At 40.5% G+C, this 19,897-nt stretch overlaps 1 protein-coding gene across 2 annotated transcripts; it reads right to left on the reverse strand.

Annotated features, from left to right (window-relative positions):
• Positions 1 to 1,190: 1,190 nt before the first annotated feature.
• On the reverse strand, positions 1,191 to 19,897 carry STOX1 (storkhead box 1). Of its 2 annotated transcripts, none has more exons than XM_061373952.1 (3): positions 19,612 to 19,897; positions 2,845 to 5,164; positions 1,191 to 1,743 (listed from the first exon to the last, which is right to left on the reverse strand). In XM_061373952.1, exons 1-3 carry the CDS (start codon positions 19,667 to 19,669, stop codon positions 1,704 to 1,706), a joined length of 2,418 nt encoding a protein of 805 aa, XP_061229936.1. In that variant the 5' UTR covers positions 19,670 to 19,897; the 3' UTR covers positions 1,191 to 1,703. The 2 variants fall into 2 exon arrangements, with proteins under 2 accessions (XP_061229936.1, XP_061229934.1); XM_061373950.1 differs by lacking the exon at positions 19,612 to 19,897 and adding an exon at positions 6,751 to 6,884.

Here is a 19,897-nt window from a genome sequence, read left to right on the forward strand (position 1 = left end):
GACAGAGACCCCACCCACTGCCCCAACGATCGGGGCAGGGCCACGCCGATCAACCGCCGCTCGGCAGCCAATAGCCTGCCGCCCCCGACGCCAGACTACAACACCCAGCATGCCTCAGGGCCTTCCCCCCTTCCGGACTTCAAGATCCATTCTTCCCTGCGTCCGTGACGCGATGGAACTTGTGGCGGGTCCGCGCATTCGCCGGCAGGGGAGGGCCATGACGTTCAGGATCCGGCGACATGGGCGTCGCCCAGCGGTTTTCCAGCGGAGCTGGCGTTATGCTGAGCTCCCGGTATGCGTGTAAGCTCCTGGGAGGAGTTTTATTAAGGGAGCGGAAAAGCTGCGGGCAGGTTGTGGCAGCGTGAGCGGCTGAAGGAGGAGACCTGCTGGAGAACGGGGAAGACAACGGTACAGGTGTGACTGAGATCGGACGAGGGGGAGCGCTGCAGGGCTCGGCTCTGCTCGGCACCGCACCAGTCAGCACCAACGCAGTTTCTTCCACTTAACAGCCAGAGGCACCTTCTTTAAACGAAATCTCCAGTAGCTTTGAAAACTGCTAACTACAACTTCAGTCTTCCGTCTCCATAACTGCTGGGTTTCTGTACTGAAAGAGCCTAATGTAATCGATAACTGTATGACCAAATAGCTCCCCAAGATTTGAGAGGACCTCCAGTCTTTGGTGATTAGCAGCATGAAACCACCACAGTCTGCTCTTAGCTACAGGAATAAATCGGGATTAAGGAGTCAAAATTAGTCGTCTAAACTAAAAGCTGTAAAGTGACACTGACAGGTGCCAGGATGTCAGTTTCTTGGAAAAAGCAAAGTGGTGGTGAGGAGCAGATCAGGAGCATGCAGGACCACAGCAGGTTTTCTTTCAAAGCAGTGCCACTGACCTTACTGCTGTTTCCTGCACCAACGTTTTGATTCATAAAGACTGAATCCTTCTTGCCTGATATAAACACCAAGTAGATTCAGGAGGACAGTTTTCTTCAGGACACGGTGAAAGAACTTCAGGATTGTAATGGGTTGCTCAGGGAGGTTGTGAATGCTGCATCTCTGGCAGTGTTAAAGGCCAGGTTGGACAGAGCCTTGGGTGACATGGTTTAGTGGGAGGTGTCCCTGCCCATGGCAGGGGGGCTGGAACTGGATGATCTTAAGGTCCTTTCCAACCCTAACTATTCTATGATCCAAGGAACTTTTGTAGTAACAAGGTGCATGCTGATCTATTTTCTTTTGCCCTGTTTTCTGAACAGGGAAGAGCGTGTGTGGTGTTATTTGTGTGGCACAAGTAACAAACACTTTTAAGAATTACACTGTAAAACAGTCCTATCCAGCTGATACATTTCCTATTAGAGCAACACAGACACTGTCCAGGTTAATAGCATTATCTGAATGAAATATATCAGTTCTCATTTTTATTATCACAGAAATGCAAAAACTGATTAAACATGAGAACAACAGAAATATACATTAACTGTCTAAATACTATGGTTAAAAGTTTTAGCTAACAGCTTTGATTTAGAGACAGCTTCACAGGTGTGGCTAATGGCATTTACAGTATAGTTACAGTGTTACAAATGGAAAGTTTGCACATCTTATTAAAAAAATAATCAAATATTCGTGACTAGATTTAGCTGAAGCAAAGATTTTTGTTGCAGTTACCCTTCTGTTTTGTCCTCCTCTTTGTATTAGTATTTATGCTTTTAGAATTTGGCAGGAAGCTTCATCTTCTTTTCAGTCCATCTAAAATAACAGAATTATTAGACATCAGACTAGACATCTATTAGACATTAGACAATAAACAGAGTTGTCTTAACTTCTGCTGCCTCAGATGGCATCAATATGAACAATCAAAATGACCCTTCAAAATACATTTTGCTAAATTAATTTATCCATCAGATTTCAAATGTTACATCCAATTAATACACGAGAAGTGTGCTTGAAAGAGTTCACAGTCCAAAGCTGCTTAAGGGGAAAAAGAAAAAAGCCAAACCCAGCCAGCAGAATTCCTTTAAAAACTGTAGTATGCAATTTGTTCCCTCATACACTAGCTGCTCAAGGGGACAGCAGATACGTTATGAGAACACAAATGGTTTAATTACATGTAAAGTCCTTTAAGATCCTAAAAATATGTGATGTTATTAAAAAAAAAAAAAAGGATATGATTTTTCCCTCACAGCATTTAGAGTTAACAGTTTTGTAGGTCTTCTCCACATGCAACAATTGTTTCATACATAATTGTTTCATAATTGTTTTGCATTAGGTGATTTTTCAGATATAGTTACAGGCAAAATGTACCCTATGAAAGGAAGAAGAAGCTTCTAGCCCAAGTGATGGGCACATTCTCCTGTCTGTTGTGAGCAAGTTGGATTGTATTTTGTACTTTAAATTTTGATTGAACACCTCTATAGGGCACTTTTAATTCTTCACCCGTACGACAATATCCATAATTTCATATGGCAAGATCAATGTGAGCTGAACCTGTCTGCTAACAGGAGTTTATCAATCACGTGCTTAATAGTGAGTTTATCAATCATCATGTTTCTTAATATTTCTGCACTTGGCCATCTCCATCTGCAAGGCAGAGCTCATACTATTTTCTTGCCTCCTAAAAACAAATCCAAGATATAAACAACAGCATTTGTATTGCTGATTTAGGAATGTACATGTAAAAATGCATGGTAAAACTATACAGTTTGAGTATTCTGGGACATAACACTGGCGCTTTAAAGATAATAAGAATATTGGGGGGGCGGGGATTATGTTTTACAGCGATTTTTCTGACAAAATCTGAATGCTAATTTGAAGATAAAACATCTAATATGGTTACATGTGTTTTCTTACCTTGGGGAGTCAATTCCACTGTCTCCTGTAATGCTGTGGTTTTCTGTCCTTTCTGACTGTTTCTGTCCAGGTATCACAGTACATGCATTCTTAAAAAACAGATCTTTTCTTCCCAGAGGGTTTCTCATTTTTTTGATCTGTGAGCCCAAAGCACAACGTGCCACCTCTTCGCCCATCTTATAGATGAAGTTCTGCAAAGTGTCAGCATCTGAGTCAGCCTCATCAGTGTGTCTGAAATCTGCTACAGCTGAAGCTTCTGCGCATTCAGCAAGGCCAGTTTTTTCTTCCTTTCTGTGGCCTATTGGAAGAACCTGCCTGCATAAATAGCTTTCTTCCATAAAATCTGGTTTTGGATAATCTTTTGAGCCATCAATTGATTTTGAAAAAGTAGCACTTTCCTCATATCCGTGGTCTCCAGAGTGATGTTTAGTTACCGTTGTGTCATACTGGATGGGATAAGTATTAATCTCACAGTTTTTTAGGGGCATAGCTGTCCCCACCTTTTGTGCACCTTTGATCCAATCTCTTATATCTGAAAAAGCATGGTCAGGAGGCAGGTGACGTGGTTCCTTGCCTTCAGAATTGTCATCCAGATGTAATGTGTTGCAGTTGTCACTATCATGTGCTTTTTCATACAGAAGATGGCAGTTACCAGCAAATCCATCACTTTCCAGCTTCATTGATCCAGGGTGGCTGGCACAATCATATTTAAACATAAGTTCATTCTTTTTACCAGTCTTTTGTCTGTATTTCACACCAGGTTTTTTTACCAGGTTAATGTTGGCTGTATAATTTGAAAGGTGGACATTTTGAAATTCATTTGCTGTTTGATCTAATAACTCACATACACTGTCAGCTTTGCATCTGAAATGCTCATCTTTCAGATGTAATGAAAATTTTGCATCTTCTTTGCACTCACCATTTCCTTCAGTGTAGGAGTGAAGGGATGTTTTATTATCCTCAGGATTTTTTTTTACCAATCTTCTGTAGATATTTTTTTCCAAAATATTACTCTCCAGGAAGTATTGGTTTGTATTATCTTTTTGCAAAGTACTGCCTTGGGGATGACTAAAGTTTTTACTAAAACTGTCTTTCTTTAGCTGGAGGGAAGACTTATTAGCGTGTGGTGTGCTTTGCTTAGCTTTGTCAGCTTGTGTCTTTGTAGCCAGCTGTTCGGTTTCATGGTCAAAGGTTTTTGAGGAGTCCAGAGACCATGGCCTTTGTAGAGCCCTTTCTTGTTTTTGAGTCCTGGACTTCAGCTGACTATTTAGAGTACCTTTGTGCCCTTTTGCGTTAAAGTTGCATCTCCATGACAGACCCTGAAAAGGGTTCTTAATTTGTTTTTTATATATGACATGGGATGCCACTGCTACATCAGATGGCTGCTGATTTCCAGTAGGCAACAAAAGGTTGTCTTCCAGTTTCTGATTTTGAGATGTTAGCTCATGTATGTGAGATGTCCTGTTTCTTCTGCTAATATGCTTCTCTTTCTTTGATTTTGGTTTCCTGGTCTGTTTTGCTGTTTTATTTTGTGTCTTTTGAATACAATCCTTTGAAAGATGGTGTAGCTTGACTACTGACACTTCAGCCGAGGTACCCTTACTGATACAATTTTTCTGCTCCTCAAACTTCTGCATTAATATTGTGTGTTTAATCAAATTATCAACTGTAAGAACAGGGTTAATACGCTTGATGATTTCATGTTCAACATCACGTGGAATATTATCTAGGTCATCTTCATCCCTGACTGGCCACTCCTTTGGAGGAAACTGGGCTGAAAAAGTGGAATACTCCTCCTTACGTTTTTCTTTTCTAGAAGCACTTCTCCAGAAAAGGCTAAGGCCAAACCTTTTGCTTTTTGATTTCTGTTTCACAGATGTCAGTGATTTGATGGTGGCCCAGAAGTGGTTTTCAGCAGATTCAGAGATCCCTTGAGTTTGAATTGAAGGCCTCAGTTCACTGCAGTTTTTCTTATATCCTCCTTTACAGTCATAGTTCACTAGCTGAACGTGTCTTTTATCACAGAGCATATTCTGGTCAGGAAAACAATGACAGGATCTATAACAGGATACCGTAGGAATGTTTTCTTTCACTAGGTCTGCACAGAGCCCAATGTTTACAAGGTAAGTGATGGAAGATGATGAACAGCAACAACTGTCCTCCAGTGTGACTCTTCTATTGTCTTCCTTGACATCATTCGTGATAAAGTATGTGTTGGGAGTCACAATGAAGTATCCTTCTCCTGTATGATAGATTTTCCTTTCTTTAATTAGAGTACCAAGGATATTATATAAGATATTGTGGGAGGGGACTGCAATGCCTGCAATAAAGACACAGATATTTAAAATCATAAGTAAGTTTTCAAATACAATGGGAGCTGACAAAAAAATAACTTATTTACGACAGATCTGAAAGGAACTAAACATGAAATACCCAATGTATTTAGTTTACAGGATTCCAGAAGAAGCCAGAAAATGAGCTGGCAACTGAAGTTTGAATAGGGCATGCTCAATTTCAACATGAAAGTGTCCAGAATCACCGAACAAAAGGCAGGATTATTTTTTTTTTTTTTTAATACATCACTACTCTGCTGAGTTTCCAGAGCCAGCAATTGTTGTACCCTGCAGAACAGGGACAGACACGCTCTGCAGCAGTGTCTACGCATGGGGGCAGCAAAGGCTGCCCCGTATCTCGGAGCCAACACAGGCTGCAGCTTCTCGGGCAGTCAGATGACGGCAGCACAGAAACATCATCCAGGCGAGGGCTCTAGTAGGTGCAGTCCTGCCGGTGTCCTCCCAGGGACTGATCTGTAAAGCCCTTTTTAGCTTTGCCGCGGCCATTCCTCGCGGATAAGACAAAGTCACCTGAGGAGGAAGGTAGAGGCCAGCTGTGTTTCTGGTTGTCACTGCAGCACTGCTGTGATGGAGCTTAGGAAGTTCTCCTTTGAATGAGCAACACTGCTGTCTTTGCATCTGAGAAAACATAGCAAGAAATATGCTCTCTCCCTGCAAACTTTGAGTGTGCTGCTTCTGGCTGATCTAAAAATGCTAGCTTGTGGTTTCTCAGTGTACATACGGACTACATCCTGTGCCTGGCAGGGTTCTGAGGCACTTTATGGGATTTCATTAACATTTTTCCCGCTACTGAAAATGTGTACCAGATCAATCTGTATGCAATGTTTACAGAGCTATAAGATTAAGAAGATTGAAAATAGGAAGCTCAGTATCAAACAAAGCAACCTCCTGCAGAGGGACCTAATGAGACTTTATGAAGTCTCATGTAAACACGTACACACACACTTCAACATTGCAGATCTAAGGGAAACTGAACATTTTTCAGATAGAAACCATAGCGTTTAAGGGAAGGTGCTGCTACCCCATCAGAAGATAATTACATTTAGTGTAGTAAGTAATCTGATTTCGTGAAGGGACTGGAATTTGAAACAATAACCTGAATTTGAGTCTAGTTGTTTTTCTTTGATAGCAAATACCAGATATAGAATCCTACCCAGTCCCTTTGCTGCTAAAGTCAGCTACATTCCTGTCTCTTAAAGGGGGATTTAAAGTCTTTGTGATCTGACACACAGTGTATTTTGTGCTGCTCCATATCCGGCACATAATACTTCATCTATGCTTTTCCACTCTCTAGAAAGGGCATACTCTCAGCTACTGCACTCAGTTCCCTCTTATTTTCAGATGATTCATTAAAATCTGTAAAAAGGATTACATTGAAGACAATGTAAGTGATGCTCATGCCTGTGTTCTACCAGTTGCCTGTTAATTTATATTCTTTCGTACTGTCAGCTTTGCTTGTAAACATTCAGTGATCACTTGTCCAATATCATTCAATATATTCAATCTTGATGATACAGTCACTTTTAAAAGGCGGGGGAAATGAGCACATCACCTGGGTAATTTTTCACTAGTTGGTCCGTTAAAGTTTCCTGCGTGACCATCACAAGATCCACATTCATGTCTGATATGGTACGGCATATTCTTTCTGCCAGAGAAATGGAGTGTGACTGTGACAGAGGATTCATGAGAACATCACCTGAAGGAGGGGGAAAAATACACATTGTTTGGATGGAATAGTGTTTAATTTTTTTTATATTAACCATGACAGATTTTCACTGAAGATTTCTTGTATTTCTTCAGAAGAAACACCTTATGCTCAGCTAATTTTCTTTGGGAAATTACTCAGGAATATTTAAAAGAGAAGGGAAATGGTACTGGCATTTTTCAAGTGCCTTTGTAATGAAGGAAACAGAAGGATACCTTAGGCATGTTAGTTTGTTTGGTAAATTGTAGCTTAAAGCATCATTTATCTTAATAAACTGGGAGCTGAGAAAGATGTGTCTGATGACTGCTGACTTTTTAGAAGATGGTTTACATAAAAAATCATACAGAATCTGTATTTTCCAATTAGCTAGTGAAAAAGGTAAGTATCCAGTAATATAAGTACAAAACCTTGTCACCAAATCAGAATGCAGAGGATGAGGGGGGAAGAACAGCAACAGGCTTTGTCCATTTCTTGAATAGAAATGGTAAAAATTCCAAATTTTTGACTGCACTCTAGAACTAGAAATTATCTCCTAAACTGGACAGAGGGCAAAAACTTGTTAAAATTGCATGCATTTTTTAGGCTACATCACCTCTTCTGGTGAGAGACAGCAATATTGCCCCTGTTCTGCATGGTGAAAGCAGAAGCTCAGAGGGGCTGAGAGGGTGGCCCAACTCCCCCAGCAGTAACTGCAGCCCCAGCCCAGCGGGCTGAAAAGGGTCTGTCTTAGTCCTTTGTCTCAACTCTCTCATCCATAAATCACAAAGGTAAACACTGCCCTTCTCCCCTTTGCAAGATGGCAAGGCCAGTAAGAGCAAGTCTAGAAAGAACCTCTGAAATGGTTCCAGCATATGATGTAGGAAAACCTGAAATAAGTATTTTCCCCAAAAGCTGATGACAAAGAACGAAGCAGGGACTCACCTGAAGCCTGTGCATACGGTAGGACAATGACCTCATACAACTTCTTGGACCAAAAAAAAATAAAAGCTTTCACCTATTTTTTTAATGGAACGATGGTCTGTTCCTGCTGCCTGGCAGTGATCTGTGTTTCTGTGCTCTGTGTTGCACAGAAAGCCCTCAGCTGCCAGAGGAGGCAGAAGTCAGCAGGGGCTCCTGGTTACTTCACAAGGCAAAAACTAGTGTTAAATGCGAACAGTAATTTTCCTGCAAGTACGAAGTGACATTTTAGATTAAGTGATATTCATGTTTAACTAAACTGCTATTGGATAGTCGGGTGGATGGTTCTGCAACCTGGTATTTATCCTTGAGACAGAAAACACCAGCACAAACATTTATCTGAGTATATGAATTAAGCAACAGCACTTTGAAGAGCTTAAATTGCTCTTGACCTTTGTTTTACAACTGCTGCTATGTTCAACAAAAAGCACTCAGAAAAAGTGGTGGCATAGAGTTCCCCCAGTGATGTTGCTAGGATACTCCTAGCAGGTGCAGAAACCATTGCAAGCTTTCTTTTTGTATGTGAAAAGTTTATCAGCATTCAGTAGTAACTCTTGTTAACAGTTTGCTGTCTAAAGTCTTTCCTGTAGGCACACCATGCTACTGTCAGTTTTACTATTTGTTCCCGCAGAGCACCAAACTGCTAAGGAAACATCACCAATTATGATCAAAATGTATATATTATTGTTACTATTATCATCATCATCAGCAGCTTGCTGTCACTGTTTGCATCTGTATTGCAACCTCAAATCCCATGTCCCCATGCAGGAAGGTCCTTTCAGAATAATATTTAAAACAAAGCATTAAGCAAAAGCCAGCATGATACTGAAAAATAACCCACCCCACTAAAATGGGGTTCAAAGCAAGTGTGTTTAAAATGATGGTTGCAGATCAACAATGGCAGCATACACACATGCTAGCAACATGAATATTAGATATCATTCCTTCCTGACTTTGACGTAAAATCTAAAATAGGGAAAGCAAGAATTGGATCATTGGCAACGTTGACAAGCCATGTGGGAAACGGCCCAGGCAGGATTCTGAAAGTGTCTCCTAATTTCTCATTAAAAACTCTGTTGATTTACTTTCCATAGCTGAATAACTGTTACAGTCATGCTTCAGATGTTCCCCCAGTTTTAATGTAAATGCATAAAAGCTGCATCCTTTAGATTTGCACAGGGAACAGTCTTAAAGATTTGTCCAAGCTATGCCTCAAGACATCTGATGCAAAATCACCAAAATGCCATGTTTGTTAAAGATCTTCAGTATCTGTCCCTTTACAGCTCAAAAAAGACTGCAAAAACATAAATCATCTGATGAGAATAATCTTCCTAGTTTCTTCATAGCTTTTATGAAGGCATTGCTTATGCCTATGGGTAAGATACCTGTCAAGGAACTCAGCCTAATCCTCGTTTAAATACAGCACAGTTCCCATTTTGTGCTCCAAAGCTCTTGCAGAATCAAGTTTACCAATGCCAATCTAGGCAGCTTGCCAGTACTCATGTTATTATCCTTCAGTTTGGTTTACCCATTACCTGGACACCTGAAATCCAAGAATACCCTTTTAGAGCATGGATCAGTCACAGTGTGAGGAAGTAATCTGTAATATGAGCATTGGATAACAAAACTCAGAACACAGAAAAGCCTCTGGGTATTCTTGACTAGCACGAAGTGATTTTTTGTTCTGTCTTTGTAATATGAGCTTTACCATTTTTTCACTGAGTTATATAACAATTGCAGAAGTTCTGCATCTTCTGGCTCTAAGAAAGTTTATGTACAAGTTTTATCTGGGTAAAAACCAGGCTAGTCCTGGGGAAGTGAACAGAGAGGCATTTTGTTACATTACTGCTCAATTTACTTCTTAAAATACTGAGTAAAAAAATTATATAACAATAAAGGAGTAAGAATAAATACACTCCAAGAAAAATCAAGAATAAACTCCCTTACATAATTCCCCTTACGTCTGCTGAGACAGAGATGATACAGCATGTGGAAATGGAAGATTGATTTTCTGTTTTGTAGCTGGAAAGATCTATCTTGGAATTGCTTTGTATGCTTTATTAAGTTGCACATAGAAAAGATCACAAAAAAGATCCTGTGCCTCTTTGCATGAGAGTTCTGGAACGTCTGATGAACTTCCCTTTTTGGAGAAATGCACCAGGAAAGCCATAAGCAAGCAGAGTTCTGCTAGAATTGCAAGACTTAGGCTTTTCTATAGACTGGAGCACATCGTGGTCATATTTTTTTTGCAGCGATTACATTTTATAATTAAAGACAATTTTCAGGAATAAAAATAAAGTAATCTTAATAAGAATATTTTAGAAAGCTAGGAACTGTAGCAAACCCTTTTCAAATATTAATGAAGATTTTACAAGATGTTTCCTTATTAAAAAATAAAAAATCTATATACATCATGAAGACAGAGTTAAGATAATTTTCAATTTTAAGTTTGTAACAGGGAAGCTCTATTTTGGCATAAATACTGTTGTACCAGATCCTGTCTTCAGAAATACCCATTTACTGAAGCAAAGAGTAAAGAGTGCAGTAAAATTGTCAAATCGTATGATGTGCTTAATCTGTTACTGAAACAAACAAAAGCTGTCAGGACCAGTCGACATGTTCCTGTGCTTTGAATATTTTGTACAACTCAAAGAAAGCCAAAACCAATTAAGTATCCCTTAGAGTCACTGATACTTCTTTAGTTGACATTAAAGAAGAAGTTGCAAACACACCAAAATGTCAGGTATCAATACCTGCTGATCCCTGCACGAACAGATACTTCCAGATCAGCTGTTAGGCAAACAATGTCCTCCATGTGGATTCGATGGCTGATTTTTGCCAATAGAATAATGCCATACAATTTGTAAAAAAACAAACCAGGAAAACACACAAAACCAAACCAAAATACTTCTGCTTTCCCAACAACACCCAAAAGCCTGGTCCCAACTGCAAGTGTTACGAACTTCTAAAAATATGACCTGTAAAAGGTTTCTGAGGTTCCCAGCCAAGAGCATTAAAACCTTACTCTAATCTCAGGGCTAATAGCAACCCACAGCCATCCTTTCTCTCATCAGCAATTAAAAAACAAAAAAGCAAACAAAAAACCACACACACACACAAAAAAAACCCACAAAAAAAAAACAAGAAAAAAAAACACACCAAAAACCAAATGAACACAAAAAAAATTAACCAAACCACAAGCGGGTATGGTGAAAACAAAGCAGGATTCAAGAAGAGCTCTTGCCTGCAATCTTGGTTCAAGCCCCCAGATAGGAACAAGTTACACAGCGCACACCAACATGTTCTGTGAGGTACAGTTTTCCTTAAGGCAAGCACAGGGGGAAAGTTTTTGCCATTGAAATGTGTCTCTGATCTTCAGAGACATCAAGCCATTCAACGCTTCCTGAGGCCACTACGTCCACTTTAATACTCCAAGAACATCTTGGGAGCAGGTTCCAATCTCCAAAGGTACTGATCAAACATGTGACCAAGCACGCACATGTGTTCATATAGATGGCTTCAAACAGATTGTTTAAAAGAAAACAGCACTTCTGCTTGCTTGAAAACTATCAGGCAGGCAGGTTGTCCAGGAGAGACCTGTGTTTCACCTGCAACAGCTGGTAAAACAGCCAACAAGCAAACCCATATAAACACGTCTGTCTTTGGGGCATTCCCACTGCTCACTGCATAACTGGCAGAGAAATTGAACTCTTTGCAACAGTACACAAGATAATTCTTTTTCATATACTTTAGCATGCTGATAGCCTTTAAGTCAATTCACATATGGCATTGAACATAACCAGCACAGCTGATAGCAAGAAAGATCATCTTTAACCATTTCAGCACTCATTGTCAGGCTTCACCATAAAAGACAGGTTGAGTCAAAAGTTTCATTGCAGGGAGATAAAAATAACACAAAATGAAACTGTCCCTGGCAAGTTGCAAAACCATCAGGGACTAGCCCTTGGAGCCAAAAAATATAGCAGGAATAAACAAGTCACTGGCAACATCTAGTGCCTTTAGGTGTCTGCAGGTGTTACCAGCCACTGCTATGGGGATTTGACACAAGGACATCTTTTCCACTTGGCCTGGTCCAAAAATGACCCTTTGCGACTCTGGCATTTCTCCAGTGAAACTGCTCTGCCTTTCCCTGGCTCCCAGAATTATCCTCTCTTCTGCAATAAATCTAAGATCATCCAAATAGCTCTTTGATATCAAAACCTTTGTTTTAAGCAGAAGACGTTACTGGGTGTTGGTTAGGTACTTAACTATACAGTGAAAGACTTACTACAAAAACATCATACAGATGCTCAACTAAAGGTCAACTCCATCTGACTCCTTTGCCTGGAAATGTGCTATCACACAAAAGGCAGTCCCCAAAAGTATACAGTATAAAGCTACAGTAATGGGAGTAAGAGGTCCTTCCCAGTATGGACCAAAATTTACTTCTTTGCACACGCCCTGGTTTCAGTTTTCATGTACCCCAGCCAAGGAAAGTCACACGCTGGTCTTTCAGAGGAACAGCACCTACAGAGCTATTCAAAAGAGAACATACCCCCCTGCAGAGCATTTCCAGCAAACCATGACTCGGGGAACACATGACAGCTGTTATGTCCAACTCTCTCCCAGGCAACACTTGCCCAAATCCTACCCACCACAGAATAAGCTGTCTGAGAGCTTGATCCAGCTGTAGCTTCCCTCAGACCCAAACCCCTGGCTTGCAGTGGGAACAGGAGCCACCATCACACACTGAGGTGGAACAAAGCAGGCCTTAGATCTTGTTTCAGGACATAACCCACTTCAGGATGATTTTTTTTTACTCAGCTGCGAACAAAGCTTTGATGGCATATAGGCAACTTGACACTTGCCAGAGCAGTTTGTGATGTTGATGGATATGCGCAGCCACTTCTCCTTTCACTCTTCCCTAAATGGATATCCAACTTTAAAGATGTTCCCTGTGCTGTAAAATAAGTGCCTGCACTCTCTCATTGGGCTGGAATTTATGGCCCACAGAAAAAAACAAACCAAAAAACCACTACAAAACCACACCATAAAAATATTTTAAAATCAAAAGCAACATTTTTACCACCACAAGAGGTCTCAGAGTTTTTTGGACACTGCTGATTAAACAGCACTGGCTTGGACCTGAGGACCTTAGCTTGCAGTTCCCAAACCTTTCTCTATGGCTTTGGCACTATTAAACACCCTTTCTGTATTTCAGATCATCTGAATTTCAGCCAGAAGGAAGGGATAAAAGACAAACAGAGCAACTAAGCACTCCACTGTATTACACAAGACTTAGTAAATAGCTTTTCAAAAGCCAGTTGAGTAGAACACTTACTGAGAAGGTACTGGGTTGTTTGATCTCACAGACCAAGGTGGAGCCTCTATTGGAAATCACAGGGATGTGCAGGTACCTGCAGGATGCTGGAAGAGTAGGAGAACAATTTCAGGTGAAAAAGTGGATGATGCGGCCCATGAAGTACCCAAGCGAGTGATCTGAATGACAGGTTAGCTTTGCTGCAATGTTTTATTGAGAACAAGTGAAATATTTCATTATTTCAAGGGAGTTTTCAACCTTGGACACTCAGCATACAGCCCATGGAAGAAAAATCAAGTATTTGCAAAAAAAAAAATAAATAATAAATTGTGTTACTCCAAGACAATATAAAGCTTGCTCTTTTTTTGGTTGGTTGGTTGGTTTCAGAAAGCAGAATGAAGCTTACAGAGGCTCAGTTTATTTCAATTTTTCAAATAAACAGTGCTCCAGCTTTCAAAACAGACCGAGTCTGCCAAACAAACAGCAGCTGCAGTTGTTTCATTACCCGTAAGTCTTTCTGCTTCAGTACAAACCAGGCTGCTTACAGAGAAACTTTGCACCACCAATGAATGGAACACGAATTGCTGCCGATACATCAGTATAAGGGTAAAGCATACTCAGAATAATTAAAAAGTTTCCCATCATAGGTTCATTATTACCAGGGGCTTTACTGTATTACCACAAATAAGGGCAGTTTGTTGGATTTTGTATGTTGAGTTTTCTGTTTAGTAGAAGTTTGATAGCAGTGATGCACACTACCAGCATCTCTTTAATTCAGATCTCCCAGGAACGTTTTTATAAAGCACAGTAAGGAATTGGCAGAATCACCCTGGATGTATGTTGTTTTAGAAATGTAGATACCTACTTTTTCTAACCTGATGTTTAAACAAACACAAAACAGATAGCAAGATGTGCAAGTACCACAGCAATTTTATCAGGTTGAAGAAAACGACGGTGCCATCTACCTCAGCTTTTCTGTGCATGTCACTCTTTATTCTGCAGATTTTTAACTCATGGTCTGTATAATCAGAAGACAACTAACGTACTCCAAGTATGAAACAAGAAGTAAAGTTGACAGAATAAAGCCACGCACTTCTTTGGGCTCATACTTACAATCAATTTTTATTTGGGATTGAATGAAAGCAAGTCTTTTAACAAGGCTTCTCAGTATTGAGGAGGCTAATATTACTAACACAGCAACAAAGGCCAAGAGTATCCCAGGCTATATTAACAGGAGCAGAGATAGTAAATCAAAGAAAACTGGTGCTTGTTAAACCATGAAGTCTAGTTTTTTATGCTTAAGGGCAGTGAAGCAGGCTAGCCAGAGAGGTTCTGCAGTCTCCAGTACTGGGAACTTTCCAAGACACAACTGGATAAAGCCCTAAGCAACCTGGTCTGACCCCCCAGCTACTCTGCTTTGAGTAGGAGTTAGGGTAGGTTACCACAAGTAAAACAGTAGTCCAGCCACCTAGTTTAGTTGGACACTGGTACCTGTGCCTCCCACAACCACTCTTACCCCCCACTTTGACCACCCTGCTTTCCGTAACCCAGTGCAACAGCACTTCTGACCTCTGCCAGCTGTGAAGTTTTCTTGGGTTACACCAAGCTTAAGAAAACAGGTTACGATTACATCATGCTGTTAATGAGGCCATGCAAAACAGTGTCCATATGGTAAAACTATTGGCTTTCTCTTCAACCTTAAAATAAATTGCTACTGGTATTGTAATGTTTTTGTCATGACTGAGCTCCATCTGCATGGGCTTGTTGTTAGAGCTAGTGCTTTCCACACTGATGGAGTGGACACGTCCTAAAGCAAGACGGCAGTATAGAAAAGCTAAAACTAGCCTTGAAATCAAGTCTCTGATTTTGAAACTGTATCAATTACTATAGCGGAAGCACTACTAATTAATGGAATTTTCTGAATTAACTACATGATATTAAGACAAGCTGTTTTCTTTCCTGACAACAACAACAACAACAGCAAAGCACTGTTCAAATTGCTCTCATCCTGAAAGAGTCCAGGAATCAAGTGGCAAAAATCCAAAAGACAGAGGATAGCTCAGCTCAGCCTGTTTTCTTGAAGTCTGTTTTCCTACTCCAAAGACAGAAGCAAGAGCTGCTCCTGCTGAAAACCTTCAGCACTGAGGAATACACAACGAAGTTATTCACAATAATCCTGATAGAGGTTGTCTTTGGAAAAAGTCAGAGTAAATTAAACTGAATGGAGCTTATAATTAAAAACAATGAGCCCCTCCTGTTCAGTGGTACTTGTTAAACAGTGTGACTGGAGACTGCTTCCTGTGACAGTGACAGTGTGTGCATGCACAAGTGCTTTTGCAGATTACACTTTCAGGTAATTCAATCTAAGCAGATCTGGTAAACGCACCAGAATTTTGAAAGACATTACAGTACCTTGTACCTTGCTTCTGTGAGCTCAATCCGTAGTTTGAGTATAGCATTTGGGTTTAGTTCAATACAGTCAACTGAAAAAAAAGGCTCTTATGAGACAGGATTAATACCTTAGTAAAAATATGATATGGAAACACATGAAACATGCAGGGGTATGATCTCATCTGAAGTCAGTGGTAATGGCTGGATGCCAGCTAAAATTAGATGGTAAACATGATGAAATAACGTAAGGTTTACGTAGCTATTACATGGAGTTGATTAAGTTAGCAAGCAAGTAATAGCAGTGTAGATAGAAACCCGTCCTTCAAGGAGTACAAATGTTTTCTTCCTTTTTTCCTCCTGAAAATATATATTGACAGCATCATCACTGGAACAACTGGGATAATGAGTAAAACCCAAATATAACAGACTATGCAAGTTAGCAAGTGCTGAATCAGGTACCTTAGTGAAAATAACTTGAAAAGTAATGTTTGAGAATAACACAGTTAAAAACTTAATCTGCTCTTCATTTTCTGGCAGCCTAAGCACAGCAGCACAAAATAAAGCACGATTTTAGGTCATTCACTCTGTTTAGGCCTGAATGAAAAGGAACAGAACTCTAAATAATGGTAAACAGTCCAACATGAAGTATAGCCACATACTGTGAGTTACAGTTCACAGAAGCCAGCACCATTGAAGTACAAAATTATTCTCCTTTGACTTGCAAACTTACATCCCTGTGGGGCAGGAAGAAAGGCACTGAAAGAAAGGGACTCCAAAAGTAAAGAATCCCACTAAGCACATCCTCAGTCTCTTGCTGAGTTGCCATCCTCAGTAAGAGTGTGTGTTCCTGTGTGTAACTACAGAGTTCCTGGTAAACAACATCCACTTCAGAGTCATGACCTTTTGTAAGCAAAACAGGAGTCAGCTACTCAGAAGGCCATAATTCCATCGGAAGCCTCATTAGATGCACAGCAGAACAATGTTGATACTGACATTAATTGCTGTGAGCAAATTTAAATTATTCAAATGAAAATGAATATGTCCTAAAAGCTTGCCAAGTCCATTCTGGAAAAGAATTTGTCTCTCATTTTAAGCAAAGTTCAGAATTGCTAGGAAGTAGAGAACATTCAAGTATACAGTTACAGATGGACTTCAGGTATACCAGTGCTGCAGCTGGCACTTCAAAACTGGTCCTGAAAGCTGGCACAGACATGTAGAGAAGCTCAGTATCTGCGAACCTCCACAGCGTGGTGGCTAGTGCCTGCAGAGCAATGTGCTAGCACTAAATAAATTACACTTGGGGGTCATCACACATGAACAAACATCATAATTCCCCAAAACCGTCACCCTCCTCCCCCTTGGAAAATAATTACAGGCCATAAAGGCAACAGAGTTTTACTCCTCAGCTATTGCTGAAGCTTTTTAAGGAGATTCAATTCTATCCCTCTCCTCTCACGGATATCTGAATATCAAATTAGCATTAATGCCCTACCCCAAATCGAGGAGCTTCAGAGACCATTTGTGCCCATTTTTTAGCTCCTTTTCTTTTAGCTCTTCTTCCCAAGTTCTCTAAATGGAGAGAAATGAGGAGATAGACCTATCAGATTACTCTACCAAATGCACAAACAACAAGAACACAAAACAATTCCTTGTTTGATCTCATTCCACTTCAGTCAATACCTCCAGCAAAAAATGGATAAAACTGAACAGTTCACAGAAAAGTGTACTGTCCTTTCGATGTCACTCTTCAATAGGGTATTGTCCAAGTGAGATGAACTTACAGCCTGCAGTAGGGACTCTAAAAAGCAGACCTCTCATTAAGAGAAGTGATCAACACATTACATGACCTAGTCATAATCTGAATGTCAATCCCAGCCTCGCCTACGTGGAAAATACAGGGCTTTCTCAGCTTTCCTGGTGAATAATTTGTAGCTCTCCAACAGAGATGCTGAACCAGCAGCAAACACAGCCTCTAAAGGTTAAACAAAAATGTTTCCATCTTCTGTTGTTTGCTTCTACCCAATAGGAACCACAAAAAAACGAGTTAAGCAGCTTAGGCACATGGAAAATGTTGCTATCAAGAGCGAATGCAGGCTGTCATGACAGAAACAAGCTGGTTATGATCAAGGACAGCAAGCAAGCAAGCAGCTACTGAGATGCATTCTCCTAGACAATCACCACAGTTTCTTCTAAGGCTCCGGAGACCAATGCCCTCAAACTGAGTGTTTCCAATTGTATTTAATCTCATTTGACTGTTCCCTGCCCTTCTCCCAACACTTGCCCTGCAAGCTTCTCCTGTGGCTGTACTGGAAAGGTGGGAGAGAGCAGTTTGCCCCTCGTCAGGTGAACAATTGTCTGAACAACTCAGCTAAGCACAGGAGATGGTCCGACAGAAAGATGTTTGCATTTCGACCTAGACTGCTCAGTTACCAGATCGAGAGGAAAAGCTGTTTCCTAAACTAGCCCCTAATTCATCCTCTGAGGGAGATTTCAATTGCTGTGATTTGCCCTTCTTATTCCCCTGTATTCTCCCAAGGAGAATAATATAACAGCTCCTACCCAGTCCTGGGTGTACCGTGTAAAGCAGAGCCGGGATCCCCACCAGAAGGGAAGAGAAAGACGTTTTGGGTTTTACTGGGAATAAATACAGCAGGACAGTTTGTGATTCTCTATAAACTTTCAGGACTGGATTTTCCCTTATTCAATCAAGGTGTAGTCTATTCCTTACAGTCAGGATGTCCAAATCCCCACTGTGTTTCTCTAGGGGAAAACTCATCTGAACCGCTGGGATAAAGAGTAGCACAAAGATCTGTGGTACCACAGTGTCATCTGACGACACTCAATAGCCAGAAAAGCAACTTGAGACACAGCAGTGAGGAGGACTTCTGAGTGCTGAAAGCTTTAAAAACAGTGTGCAACAGGAACTGGAGCATAGCAAGACCCTAGTATAATTCTCCACTGAAATGTGAGTTAACAAAAGTAGCGCTGCAGTGCTGCATGCCCACTGCTTTTCACTCACTGTCCAGCAAACAAGTGGCTGTGGCTTGGAAAAAAGCTCAAAATGGTCAGCTGATTTTTCTCAAGAGTCTGAAAACTCGGTCTCAACACTTTCCATGTACAATGACCAGGGGTAAAGATGCTGCAGGCCAAGTGATTCCCATCGCTGACACCTGGTGCCCTCAGATAGCTGTGAAAATCCATCAGACGCTGCTGGAGTTTGCAGACATTGCAGTTGCTACCTGCTGCCGGAAACGCTCCCTAAGAATCGTTTAGGAGATTGCTTTGATCCCAACATCCCAGCCTTTAGTTGAAAAAGCACAAGAAACCCAAGTGGCTTGAATTTCACATTATTGCAAACAGTAACATGAGAGCAGGTGGATTTAAAAAAGCACTCAAATCTCTGTGTAGGTAAAACAAAAACAGCAAAAATGATGCTAACAGTGTAATTTTTAAATATTGTCAATTATTTTAAAACCAAACCAAAGACCCCAACCAAACAAAACCCACAAGCAAAAATAAACCAAGAAACATTTTAGTTGCCTAACTTGTTGTTTGCTTTTCTAGACCAAAATATATTTAAGGAATGGGAGAAAAAATTTCCAGAATAAAAAACAGCCATGATGATGACCGATGGAAGAAACGGCACAGAATACATCAATTTTTAACCTAGAAAATGACCTAAATAAGGACACTCCAGTTGCAATTTTGTTCCAGTTAAGCTTCCAGAAATAGAAGTAAAACCACAAAAGTGTTGCTTCAACGTTTATTGACTGAAAAAGTAAAATTCACAAAGAGAAGCTGCTTCAAAGACATTCGATTAAAGAAACTGGGAGAACTCTAACTTGTTAGAAACCCTGCTGGGTGTTCCTGCAGCAAGAGACAAGATGATAGAGGAAATTATCTAGTTCATTTACCAAAATAATTTACATGCGGATTCAAACAGCCATGCTGTGCACCAGAAAAGAATGGAGGTAAAAAGAACAAAGGAGGCAAAGACCTCTAAATCACTCCCGGAAGACTGGCAAGTAACATATCAATACTCACCATTGACACAAAACCACAGTAAGAGAGAACAATTCCCAGCACACCTAGAGACATTATTGCTTTTTAAATGGAGACTAGTAAACAAAACATGGTTCTCCCTTACAATACCTCACTTGGATTAGGAGTTAAGAGGTCAGCAGACTGTTTGTGATAAGGGAAGATGAACTCATGCTGCAGCAGACGTTACCAGTTGAGTAAAGTTGCCTAAGTGCCCGAGAAATCAGACTGCATGAAGAGGTCAATTTTCTAGCCAGGAAAGGGAGTGGTTATTCTGTACAAATA

Source organism: Neopsephotus bourkii, unplaced genomic scaffold, assembly GCF_033783945.1.
Source record: "Neopsephotus bourkii isolate Nb327-2 ecotype Australia unplaced genomic scaffold, CSIRO-AGI_Nbou_v1 NB_1634, whole genome shotgun sequence".
Lineage (NCBI taxonomy): Eukaryota > Metazoa > Chordata > Aves > Psittaciformes > Psittacidae > Neopsephotus > Neopsephotus bourkii.

Excerpts from the sequence above, each read along its gene's own strand:
- STOX1 (XM_061373950.1), bottom strand. The coding sequence starts at position 6,883 with ATGAATCCTCTGTCACAGTCACACTCCATTTCTCTGGCAGAAAGAATA. Across the intron at positions 5,165-6,750 it reads ACTAGTGAAAAATTACCCAG|GCATTGCAGTCCCCTCCCAC; the intron begins GTGATGTGCTCA and ends TCTTTATTGCAG. Across the intron at positions 1,744-2,844 it reads AGTGGAATTGACTCCCCAAG|ATGGACTGAAAAGAAGATGA; the intron begins GTAAGAAAACAC and ends CTGTTATTTTAG.